This window comes from Microtus oregoni, unplaced genomic scaffold, assembly GCF_018167655.1.
Source record: "Microtus oregoni isolate MIOR12 unplaced genomic scaffold, Mior012 000031F_ref0000149, whole genome shotgun sequence".
NCBI lineage: Eukaryota > Metazoa > Chordata > Mammalia > Rodentia > Cricetidae > Microtus > Microtus oregoni.
The window spans coordinates 28,775,043-28,786,678 of record NW_024543090.1 but is presented as its reverse complement, the minus strand read 5'-3'; the positions used below and the strand labels follow the sequence as shown (position 1 = coordinate 28,786,678).

General features: G+C 47.0%; 1 protein-coding gene across 4 annotated transcripts; it reads left to right on the top strand.

The window, feature by feature from the left end:
• Nucleotides 1-2,559: 2,559 nt before the first annotated feature.
• Nucleotides 2,560-10,547, top strand: LOC121465667 (zinc finger protein 2-like). 4 transcript variants are annotated; one of them, XM_041678993.1, is made up of 5 exons: nt 2,560-2,679; nt 4,207-4,276; nt 4,666-4,792; nt 7,737-7,815; nt 8,314-10,547. In XM_041678993.1, exons 3-5 carry the CDS (start codon nt 4,772-4,774, stop codon nt 9,474-9,476), a joined length of 1,263 nt encoding a protein of 420 aa, XP_041534927.1. In that variant the 5' UTR covers nt 2,560-2,679; nt 4,207-4,276; nt 4,666-4,771; the 3' UTR covers nt 9,477-10,547. The 4 variants fall into 4 exon arrangements, with proteins under 4 accessions (XP_041534927.1, XP_041534924.1, XP_041534928.1 ...); XM_041678990.1 differs by having other exon boundaries at nt 7,693-7,815; XM_041678991.1 differs by lacking the exon at nt 2,560-2,679 and adding an exon at nt 3,623-3,682 and having other exon boundaries at nt 7,693-7,815.
• The last annotated feature ends 1,089 nt before the right edge of the window (nt 10,548-11,636 follow it).

Below are 11,636 nucleotides of genomic sequence, written 5' to 3'. Positions count from 1 at the left end.
CTCCTGGTCATGGCTTTACACTATCCCTGCTTGCCCAAATGAACCACATATGATGGTCCTGGACTCTTCCTCTGAAAGGTGAGCCTCCGGCAAACTGTTTCTAGCCTGCCCTGGGCACAGTATTTTGCCAAAGCAATAGAGTAATGCAGGCTTTCGACATTAACGTCTTCAGTTATCCTCCAAGGCTTCTGCCTTTCCTGAGGGGAATGGCTGTTACGCACGTATTGGCCACCTAATGTCTTGGTGATGATTTGAAACACCCAGAGATCCTGGGAGAGTCCAAATGGCGGCTGATTGCTTGTGAGAGTGCCTTGGCTGCTTCTCAGGCATTTTCGGCATGGACTGGGAAAAGGCTTCAGTTCGTTCAGTGACGGTATCCATGAAGACCAAGAGGCATTTGAAGATTTGACAGGTGGGGAGCTCAAGGAACTACACCTTCCAAATCTGTCTCAGTGAAGAGGCCATGTCTGTGGGTGGTTACAAAAAGAGATCTTTCTGAAGCACATGGAGCCCCGGGGAACTCAGGAAAAGACTGACAGAGCCCCTTTCCTGAGAATAGGTGATTGTGTGTTTCTCCTAACCTTGTCTGACTGGCGAATCATGGAGCTACTTTACAAGTTTCTATTAAGTACTTAGAGGACATAGTTGGGGTTTTCTGTGTCAGGGACCATTGTTCTAAAGATGATACCAGGGACCATTGTCCTACGGATGTTTGCAGAGAACCTGACACCCCAACTTTCTTGAGAACTATTTGTTAACGGAACCCGCCCCATATTCCAAACTATCTTGAGAATTATTTGTTAACGGAACCCGCCCCACATTCCAACTGTTTGTTGATGGAATCACAAAAGGAAAGTTTCTGCTTGCACAGAGAACACTAGGTGTGCTGACTGGTGACCTTTGCTACCCAGGCAAAGTTCCTTCTTACCCCTACCCCCCACCCCAAGCCAAATTCCTTATTCAAGGGCTATATAAGCCACAACTATTACCCTAATAAAGGAGATCTTGACAAGTGAATTTTGCTTGGTCTTCTTTTCTCACCCCCATGATTCATACAGGTAAAACCTCTTCAGACCCTGAATAACTGGACCTGCTGGACGGGTCATTTCTGTGTGCGGCCATCCTTCGGAATGACAGAGAAATCCTTTCTCCACTGCCTTGGGGATAGACCGACGCTTACAGGGTATCCATCAGGCTGACAGAGGCGAAAGGAGTCAACAAAAATTAGGCAGCAGGGCTTTAAGCTTGGCAGTCTAGTGACCAATTTATTCCCTCCGTTGACAAATGATTCATCCCTTTGGTGTCCCCTGTAGCAGATATGGAGACACTGGAGAGGTTTCGAGTGTGGGGCATGACAGACAAAATCTGCGGTCAATAGTGGATGGAACTTCTCTTGGAGTCCAGTAAATCTCTTTCCTTCCAGAGAGCAGAATGAACATGTAACACCAGGAAGGTACGTATTTGCTCAGGAGAAGAAGTTACTTCTTTGACAATTCTATGTTCTACTTAAGAAATACTTCTATACTATTGACTTGATAGCTAAAGAGATCAAATTTTTAGGAAGGAGTGTCCATGGTGGTGTGAGATCAAGGAGTCACTGTCAGTCCCTGGAGAGACTGGGGTCGTCTTGCGCTTCAGAGTGCGGTCATTTGGATAGGTATGATATGGACCATTTGTCACCATCCAATGGTCAAATGAGGACTGTTATTGATCCTGCTTTTCGACCATGTAATTGAAGGAGCCTGTCTGTCGTGGGAAGCCCCAGTGCTGGGGCTTTCTTAAGGCTGTCATACGATGGTTTCTTGGTTCCTTGATTACAAGGGGTATGGATTTGGGACTCATTTCGCTTCTCAGAGATTTGACCTGGCTATTTTATTCAGTGCTGCAGATCATATTCTGCAGTACCCTGTTAGCTCCAGAAAAGCCCTAACATGTCTCTTATTTCAGAGAGGAGGTAAATCCAAATATCCTGGGGCCAAATGAAGATCCAGTAATTGACTTATGCGTCTCAAAGGTTGAGTCTTTCCCTAGAATCTTTGCATCCTTTTTGAGCTACAAAGTTTAAAGTGTTTACAGCCTGTTGTTTGCCTGGTGTCCTCTGAAGCAGTAGAAAGGAGGAGGTCATCCTCATACAGCATTATGGTTACAGAACTAAGTGGACTGCCCCAAGGTGCCACCCAAATCCAGAGTCTGACCAAAAGAGTGAGAACTAAGAATTCTCGAATAAAAACAGCAACAGGTATGTCGCTGAGCTCATGCATCGATCTGGGATAGTCCACTGAAAGGTGACCAAGAACTGGGAACCCTGACTTTCAGAAAAGACGGGCATACTGGCAAACCAGACACCGGATTTATGCTTTCTTAGGGCCCTCCTCCCAGCTGCACTGCTGAAGTCCGCCTTAGAGGGACAGCTGGTCTCCAGGTTTAGGGGCACACGCACAGGCAGCCAGGTCCCATGGCTTCAGCACCACGGATCTGGAGTGCAAGCTTGGGTAGTTTCGTTTTGTTTCCAACGCGTCATCTTGAGGGCGCCGGCTGTCGAGACTTCTGGGAAATGGAGTCCCTGCGAAGGTGGCGCATAGATTCGGGGCCCACAGGCAGAAGATCATCACGCAGGCGCACTGCCTTCCCGATCCCAGGCGGTGTGGACTTACCCGGTACCCAGCCTGCTTGCTGAAGGTGAGGATGTGGGTCTAGGGTTTTCAGATGCCTAGCGGACGCAGCTGCGGAGAAAATGGAACCCTAGGGACTCGGGGAAGGATTCGTGGGCGTGACATGATGTGGCTAGCTTGCTCGTGATTCGTCCCGCCCAGTGTGCTTAGGTTCCTTAGGGCACAAATGCCGCTCCAGGTGTCCTTGTGGGTATGTCCACTGTGTGTCAGAGTCCTGTACTTTCAAGTTGGAGGTCCCTGTCTGCGCCCTGTCTTCCTCCAGTTCCTTCTTTCCGTAATGGGTGCTTCAGTCGTAGGTGGTACCGACCCTGAATCTAGGGGTGTCCAATCCACTCTCACCAGCAGCAGTCCTACCTAGGCTTCTTGAGTGCTGAGATTGCAATGAGTACTAGATACAAACTTAGACTCTGCATTGTGAGAAGGTGAGATGGATTTAGCTAACTTATGCAGAGGAAGTTAGAAGACACAGTAAGTCTCCTGGAAACTCAAGGATTTTAAGTAAAGCTGCAGTGTGTGGGAACTGGAACTCACTTCATCTAGAAACACTGTGAGCACCAGTGTTTCACCACTAAAGTGAGCTATATACATTGTTCCGTCTCCTGGTACCTCTGTTTCCTGGTCCCGGAGGCTACCTCAGTATCTCCTGATATCTTCTTGACTCATCACTTGTATGTTGTCCTGACACTTTAAAATTCTTGTTTACTAAGAAGAATGTCGTCTTTTCATACAAGATCATTTCTGCCAAAGTTTTCTCAACTGGATACTAACTTAGACATACTTGGGGAAAGAGAATCTCAATTGAATTCCCACCATCAGACCGGTCTGTGAGCATGTGTGTGTGAGTGTATTCTTTCTCTCTGTCTCTGTCTCTCCTCTCTCTCTCTTCAAGACAGGGTTTCCTCTCTGTAGCCTTGGCTGTCCTGGAACTCACTATGTAACCCAGAGTGGCCTCGAACTCTGCAAACTCAAGAGATCTGCTTGCCGCCGACTCCCAAGTGATGGGATTAAAGGTGTGTGCCACCATCCCCCAGAGTATGGGGCATTTTCTTCATTATCCATTAGTACTGAAGGACCTAGCCCACTGTGGATGTTGTCATCCCTCGGAAAGTAGATCTGGGCTGTATAAGAAAGTAGCTGGACAAGCCAGTAAGCAGTGTTCTTCTGCGGTCTCTGATTTGGTTTCTGCCTCCTGGTTCCTGCCTAGGTTTCCCTTGGTCATTTGTAAAGTTGTTTATGCTCTAAGGTCATTAATCTTGCTGTGTTTTGACTCCTGGGAACAGAGCTCTGCCCTGAAGATAAGGTTACAGCAGACACTGCTGTGCTTTCGATACTCATGGCTTTTGCTCTAAAACTGGAAGGAGTACAGAGTGCTCTTGTACTTCCCCTTTTTTTTTTTTTTTCTCTTTTGGTGGTGTTGGGAATGAAGGTGACTACATCTCTCACTGATACATGGAGAGGCCTTGCCACGTGGGTCAGAAGACCACAGGACTGGTCTTTCTCATACCTCTCTCCTTCCACACCTTTTCCTCACTAGAATCCTGTTCTTATCTCCCCGGACAACCATAGGAGGGAATGGCTGCAGTGTCTCCACCTACAGATGCCAGGTGAGGTGGACATTTCTATTTCTGAAATACTGTTATTAGTTTCCAAAATGTAGGCACTTCTTTCTTTATTGTGAGGGTCTTCCTTTAAGACCTTCCACCCCTAGGCTAATGAAAAGCTCCAAGGTAAGATGACCTTTAGCACTTTGAGCCCACGAGCTTCCCAAAAGCTGACAGAGCAGGGCTGCCTAGAGGAGTCTAGCATCAGTGGTTCCGTCCTAACTGTGCCTCTGGCAGCCAGTTGTGGGCTGAGAGTCAGTCCCTGTACGCCAAGGAGTGTTGGGTTAGGCTGGAGTCCAATGGTGTGCTATAAAACACCCAGAGCCTGCCCTGGGGGAGGCGAAACAGACCAGGAAGGCAAGGCTTGTAAGGGAGTGTGGTTGTGTTTGCAGCCTTTTGTGACATTTGAAGATGTGGCCGTGACTTTCACGGATGAAGAGTGGAGGCATCTGCTTCCTGTGCAGAGGGCGCTCTACAAGACTGTGATGCTGGAAAACTATGAGAACATCATCTCACTGGGTAAGGAGTCAGAACTTGTCCCAAAACGTGTGGGTCACAAGGGCAGGGGATGGCCACCTCTTTGACCCCCACCTGAGTTCAGAACCACGTGACAGACGAAAGGGCCAAAGGAGGTGGCTTTAGGTGCTTAGCTGGTGACCCCAGCCCTGGACAGCTGGAATGCCCTGATGTTAACGGCACTGGGAAACCACAGGTCTCCTTGTTCAGCAGCTTGCTTCCACCTGACAAGGCAGTCTGCAGGACAGGGCAGAGCACGTGTGTTGTGGGTAGGGATCTGTCTCCCCAGAGGCAGCCAGCAGAAGAGGTAATGTGTCAGGGTCTCTTGGCACACCAACTGGTGATGACTCAGTTCCATCAGGTAGACAGGAGCCATCTTGGTGAGAGGAGATATCAGTCACTTCATGGAAGACAGAGGAGGACAAAGAAGTGCCCCTGTGGAAAGGAAAAGGTCATCAGAGATGTGCTTGATTTTGAATGTTTGTCTTTTTGTTTTAAATATTTATTTATTTATTATGTATACAGTATTCTGCCTGCAGGCCAGAAGAGGGCACCAGACATCATTACAGATGGTTGTGACCCACCATGTGGTTACTGGGAATTGAACTCAGGACCTTTGGAAGAGCAGGCAATGCTCTTAACCACTGAGCCATCTCTCCAGCCCCCTTGAATGTTTGTCTTAATGACAACCTTAGATACCTATAAAAGGCATTTTGTAATCAGACTTATTTGACAGGTGTGATGTGCGAATTGCACTCCTGGATTTTTGCGGGACCCACCACCAAGCTCCCAAATAAATCACACACAGAGGCTTATTCTTAGTTATGAATGCCCGGCCTTAGCTTGTTTCTTGCCAGATTTCCTTAACTTAAATTATCCCAACTACTTTCTGCCTCTGGGATTTTATCTTTTCCTTACTTCTGTGCATCTTACTTTCCGTCTTACTCCATGACTGCCTGGGTGGCTAGCTCCTGATGTCCTCCTCTCCTTGTTCTCTTCTCCATTTCCTCATTTCTCCTTCTATTTATACACTCTGTCTGCCAGCCCCTTGCCTTGCTATTGACTGTTCAGCTCTTTATTAAGCCATCAGGTGTTTTAGACACACAGCTTCACAGAGTTAAACAAAAGTCACACACCTGAAAATAATCTTCCCCAACAGGGAAAGTAAGAGCTTTTGTTCATGTCAGCTCTTAATGAAGTAAAGCAAAGTCCTTACAGGTAATAAGGAACTCCCAAAAGCTTCCAGAATAAGAGGCTGAGGCCAAGCACAGTGGTTTGTACTTGTAGTCTTGGCCACTCTAGAAGCAGGAGCACACAGATGCAAAAGCCAGTAACAGTCACATTCATGTTGCAGGTTTGTATTGAAAAGCCAACATTGGGCTGAGGATGTAGCTAAGTGGTAGAGTATTTTCTAGCATCTGTAAGATCTTTATTTTAATACATGGACACACACGCACACATCAGCACCTTCTGGATTAGCTTAATCAGGGATATTAATTAGTTAATATCCAAACTGAAAAGATTGTTCAGTTGGCATCAAGGAAGATCCCGAGATTTTGTCAGAGGCTTTGGAGGAGAATAACCCACAGGAAGGGATAGGTGTGGTCACCTGCCAAAAGAGAACCAGCACACACCAGACTGATGTTTCTCAGGCCCAGGAAGAACAAAGATCCCTACCTCCCCTATCTCCCAAGGCAGAACCTTGTCCACAGGGATGTTAAAGCTCAGGTGTTTCCAAGAGTGGGATCTAATTTTGTTCATTTGCCTATAGATATGAGTGGCTCTAGATCCAAAGAATGCAATAGGATTGCCAGTTTATACAACATACCAGGAGATAGTTCCCATAGTATTGTGTGTTAATAGAAAACATTAAAAATAGTAAAATGTGCTGGATGGTGGTGGTACATGCCTTTAATCCCAGTACTCAAGAGGTAGAGGCAGGCCAATCCCTGTAAATTCCTGGCTAGCCTGGACTACAGAGAGTGTTCCAGGACAGGCTCCAAAGCTACAAAGAAACCCTGTCTTAAAAAATGAAAAACAACAACAAGAAAAAGGAAAATTTCTGTAGCTAGGATTTACTATATTATTTATTCATATAATGTGCTATCATATAGCCATTAAACCATTGTAGAAAATCTGTGCTAAATAAAATTAATGTTTTATATTTACTGCATGAAATGAACTTCAGAAAAAAAAAGAACTTCAGTTTATAACTCAGTCGTGTTTCATTATCCAGCTTAGTCCTTATAACATTGCATTCTGTTTCCTGTATTTACCTGGGGGAGATGCATGTGCAATAGCATGCACGAGAAGGGCGGGGACAACTTGAGAGAGCTGGCTCTCTCCTTTAACATGTCAGTTCTAGGGTGTGAACCCAGCTTGGAGGCTTGATTCACCCAATAAGACATCTCCCCAGCCCCCATTATCCAGTCTCTGACAGAATCACATATAAGGTCCTCCCAGTATCAACATTAATTAAAGGCAGGAAATACTAGCAGGAGGCGTGAAAGGTGACTCGTTTTCGTACAGTGAGCACAACCGACTTGTTTCCATGGACACATACTAAGGATGATCAGAAAAATGACAGTGAGTTCCTTCCTTATGCTCTTTCAGTCAGGACGCTCCTTTTTCCTTCTTACCTCCTGTGCCAAAGGCCTCTACCTGCCATTGGTCCGGGATGGAAAGCTTCCCTATGCTGCCTACGAATTGAGGTGGCTTTTGTGGGCTGCTCTGGTGCCTGGTGTTTGCCCTTTCAAGAGCCCCAGTGCTGACCTTCCCCAGAGGTGTCTTTGGTCTGTATTCTGTGTTTCTGAGAGTCTACACTTAGAGGCCAGGATTGAGTTTGGAGTGGTTCAGCATTGTCATCTCAGCAGCCTCCTGCCTTATGCTTTCTCCCTGAGCAGGGCTTCCTGTTCCTCGACCTGACGTGATTCTTCCATTTCTTCAGTTGAAGAGCAGGGCTGAGCCATGGACACAGGGGCTTCATGGATGTGAGGAGAAAGAATGGCCAGACAGTGTCTCTCTAGGTAACCAAGTCTGAACAGAATGGGCAGAGTTTTGTTTGTTTCTGTTCTTGGGTGGACGAATGTTAGGGATCATCCTTGTCTCAAAGTCAAGTTGTGCGCCTGCATGTCTGTTTCCTATTGCACATCCGTTCTCTGGTTCCCCCTTCTCCACATTAAAGTAGGACTTACCTGCATTCACCAGCTTGTTTCTCAGGATTGTCACCTAGCCTGTGTACACCGCTAATATTTTTATTGGTCTCCCAGGTCTCTGCTCAGCCTACCCTATTGAAGCTATTGGCCCCACTCCCAGAGCCATTCTCCTGTTCTCTAAGAAGTCTGTTTCCACATTCCTTCCCTGCATCCTCCTTTACTCCCCAGCCGTAGGCTCTCCCAGAGTGTAAGCTCTCCGGGAAGTGATGCCCTGTGACCAAGTGTTCCATCTGTCATAGTGCCCCTCTCTTCTGTCATTGTCTCCCAGTCCAGAGAAGAAACTGCATCTGAGTTTTCTCTTTGTTGCAGACTGGGAGCCTAAGCCTAAGATCCTAGATGCTTCAGCAGGAACCCCGAGAGAGAGCCGTAGAAGACAAAGTCCTCTGTGCACTAAACTGGAAGTTCAGACACTAGCAGGTGGGTTGGAACCAGCAAAGGGAAGTCCTGCAGCAGAGACTTGCAGGAAACGTCTTTCCTTGAACAGAAGCTTGCAGCGAAGGCCAGCCCCATCCAGGAAAGCCCTCGCTAAACACCAAGACCAGGAATGTAGTGACTGCGGGAAGACCTTCTTTGACCATTCGTCACTCCTCCGTCACCAGAGGACTCACACTGGAGAGAAGCCCTATGGCTGTCCTGAGTGTGGGAAGGCCTTCAGTCACAGGAGCAGTCTCAGCAGACATCTGATGTTGCACACAGGGGAGAGCCCCTATGAGTGCAGTGCCTGCGGCAAAGCCTTCTTTGACAGGTCATCCCTCACTGTGCATCAGCGGGTGCACACAGGAGAGAGACCTTTCAAATGCAGCGAGTGTGGCAAAGCCTTCTTTGACAGGTCGTACCTTACTCGCCACCAGAGAATCCATACCGGGGAGAGTCCCTATGAATGTCAGCAGTGTGGTAAAGCCTTTAGCCAGAAGAGCATTCTCACTCGGCACCAGCTGATCCACACTGGCAGGAAACCATATAAATGCAGTGAGTGTGGCAAAGCCTTCTTTGACAAATCATCCCTTACTCGCCACCAGAGAATCCATGCCAGGGAGAGTCCCTACGAATGTCAGCAGTGTGGCAAAGCCTTTAGCCAGAAGAGCATTCTCACTCGGCACCAGCTGATCCACACTGGCAGGAAACCATATAAATGCAGTGAGTGCGGAAAAGCGTTCTATGTGGTTTCCTCCCTTAACAGACACCAGAAGGTGCATGCTGGGGAGCCACACCATCAGTGCGACCAGTGTGGCAAAGCTTTCTTCGAACGTTCTTCTCTCACAAAGCACCAGAGGACACACACTAGAGAGAAGCCATATGAGTGCAGCGAGTGTGGGAAGGCCTTCGGCCAGAAGTGCCGGCTCACACTACATCAGAGAGTTCACACAGGGGAGAAGAAACCCTTTGAGTGTAGTGTGTGTGGAAAACAGTTCAGCTTCAAGTCTTCTGTTATTCAGCATCAGAGGCGTTATGCCAAACAAGGGACAGACTGACCAAAGGAGAAGCATTAGCTACACAAAGGGCCTTCCATAAGCGTGCTAGGTCTCCATGTCCTCTACAAACCCAGCATTTGCTCCTCCTGTCTACTGTGGCTGCTGTCCTGTCCACCTCTGCTCCACAGGGTCTGAGTAATCAACATACCTAGTGTGGAGTGCAGAAGCTAAAACCCGAATCCAGATTCAAAATCGTGGGCAGAGCTGGCTGTTGCTCCTGCTCCTTGACCCCAGCACTGTAGAAGGTTGCTGGAGAGAGTGTCAGCAACAGGGTATGGCTTAGGAGGGGAGTCCAAAGACATAACTCTTTGAGAACATAGGCCTGTTGTCTCTGCACTGAACTAGATGCAGGCTATTACAGGAGGGGAATGTCACAATTATGGGAAAACACCATTTTCTCCAGAAGTTTCTATAGTTTTAGTCCCTGTGAAGCCTTTTGGCATACAGACATAGTTGTCTTGTGCCCTAGCATTTAGCCCTCCTGGTAGTAGTAGTAGTGCTAACACTTATTAAGAGCTTATCCTGGGGCAAATACTCAGCAGAGAATTGTAGCAGGGCGAGATTGACTGATCCTCTAACTAGTCCTTTTGTCTCTCACAGATGAGCACCATGAGGTTTGTTCAAGAGATTAAGGAATATATTCTAGGTGACACAAGGTGAAGCCAGGTGTCTTAGTTACTGTTCTTTTACTGTGTGGAGTCATGCTGACCAGAGCAACCTATAAAAGAATTAATTAATTAGTTAGGGGCTTGCTTCCATTTCCAGTCAGTCTGTGGCAGGGAGCATGACAACAGATAGGTAAGCATGGAGCTGGAGCAGTAGCTGAGAGCTTACACCTGATCCACAGGTAGTTGGCCTAGAGATGGGGAGACACACTGGTCTTGGCATGGGCTTTGGAAAATTCAAAGCCCATCCTCAGTAACACACCTCCTCGAACAAAGCCACACTCGGGCTGCAGAGATGGCCTAGTGGTTAAGAGCATTGGCTGTTCTTCCAGAGGTCATGAGTTTGATTCCTAGCAACCACATGGTGGCTCACAGCCTAATGAGATCTGGTGCCCTCTTCTGGTGTGCAGGCATACATGTAGGCAGAACACATTATACATAGTAAACAAATAAAACTTTAAAAAAAAAGATTTATGGGCTGGAGAGATGGCTCAATGGTTAAGAGCATTGCCTGCTCTTCCAAAGGTCCTGAGTTCAATTCCCAGCAACCACATGGTGGCTCACAACCATCTGTAATGGGGTCTGGTGCCCTCTTCTGGCGCAGTCATACACACAGACAGAATATTGTATACATAATGAATAAATAAATATTTAAAAATAAATAAATAAATAAAAGATTTATAAAAACAAAGCCACACTCCTTAATCCTTTCTTAACACTCCACCAAGGGGAAACCAAACATTCAAATACATCTATGAGCTTTGGGCACGATTCATATTCAAATCACCACATTCCAGGCAAGGACATGATCAGCTGGCCCTCGTGCTGAGAAACAGGTCCTTTTCCTTTCTGAATTTCACAGCTGAGCACACTGAAGTTCAGACAGATTAGTAACACCGTAGACGGCACAAAGTGAAACCAGGTCTTTAGTACAGGTCTTCCTCCACTGTTTTTATTACAGTGTGTTCTTAAATTTTGTCTTATAATTTATATACCTGAATTATCTTCTCAGCTGGATTGTAAGCACTTGGAGGTGTGATTTCAAAGGTCTCTGAATCTTTTTTTTTTTTTTTTTTGGTTTTTCGAGACAGTGTTTCTCTGTGGCTTTGGAGCCTGTCCTGGAACTAACTCTGTAGACCAGGCTGGTCTCGAACTCACAGAGATCCGCCTGCCTCTGCCTCCCGAGTGCTGGGATTAAAGGCGTGCGCCACCACCGCCCGGCTAGGTCTCTGAATCTTACTCAGTGCCTTGCAAACACAGATGCTCAATAAATGTTTATCTAAATGAATACCAAGGTCTCTGTTTTCAAACCTGCTTTCTTATGAGTTTCACAGTCCCACTTGTAGCATTCCTGTGCTTTCCAGTCCCAGCTCTTCCTTCTCCATTGCTCAAGAGACGCCACAAGCTGTGGTACAGTAACAAAGAGGCCTCCAGACAAAGGCCTGTGTCTCCTCTGAAGTGTAGCAATATGTCCATTCAGCCTGTACCACTTGGG

Excerpts from the sequence above, each read along its gene's own strand:
- LOC121465667 (XM_041678990.1), top strand. The coding sequence starts at position 4,759 with ATGCTGGAAAACTATGAGAACATCATCTCACTGG. Across the intron at positions 4,793-7,692 it reads TGAGAACATCATCTCACTGG|GGCTTCCTGTTCCTCGACCT; the intron begins GTAAGGAGTCAG and ends CTCCCTGAGCAG. Across the intron at positions 7,816-8,313 it reads GCCAGACAGTGTCTCTCTAG|ACTGGGAGCCTAAGCCTAAG; the intron begins GTAACCAAGTCT and ends TCTTTGTTGCAG.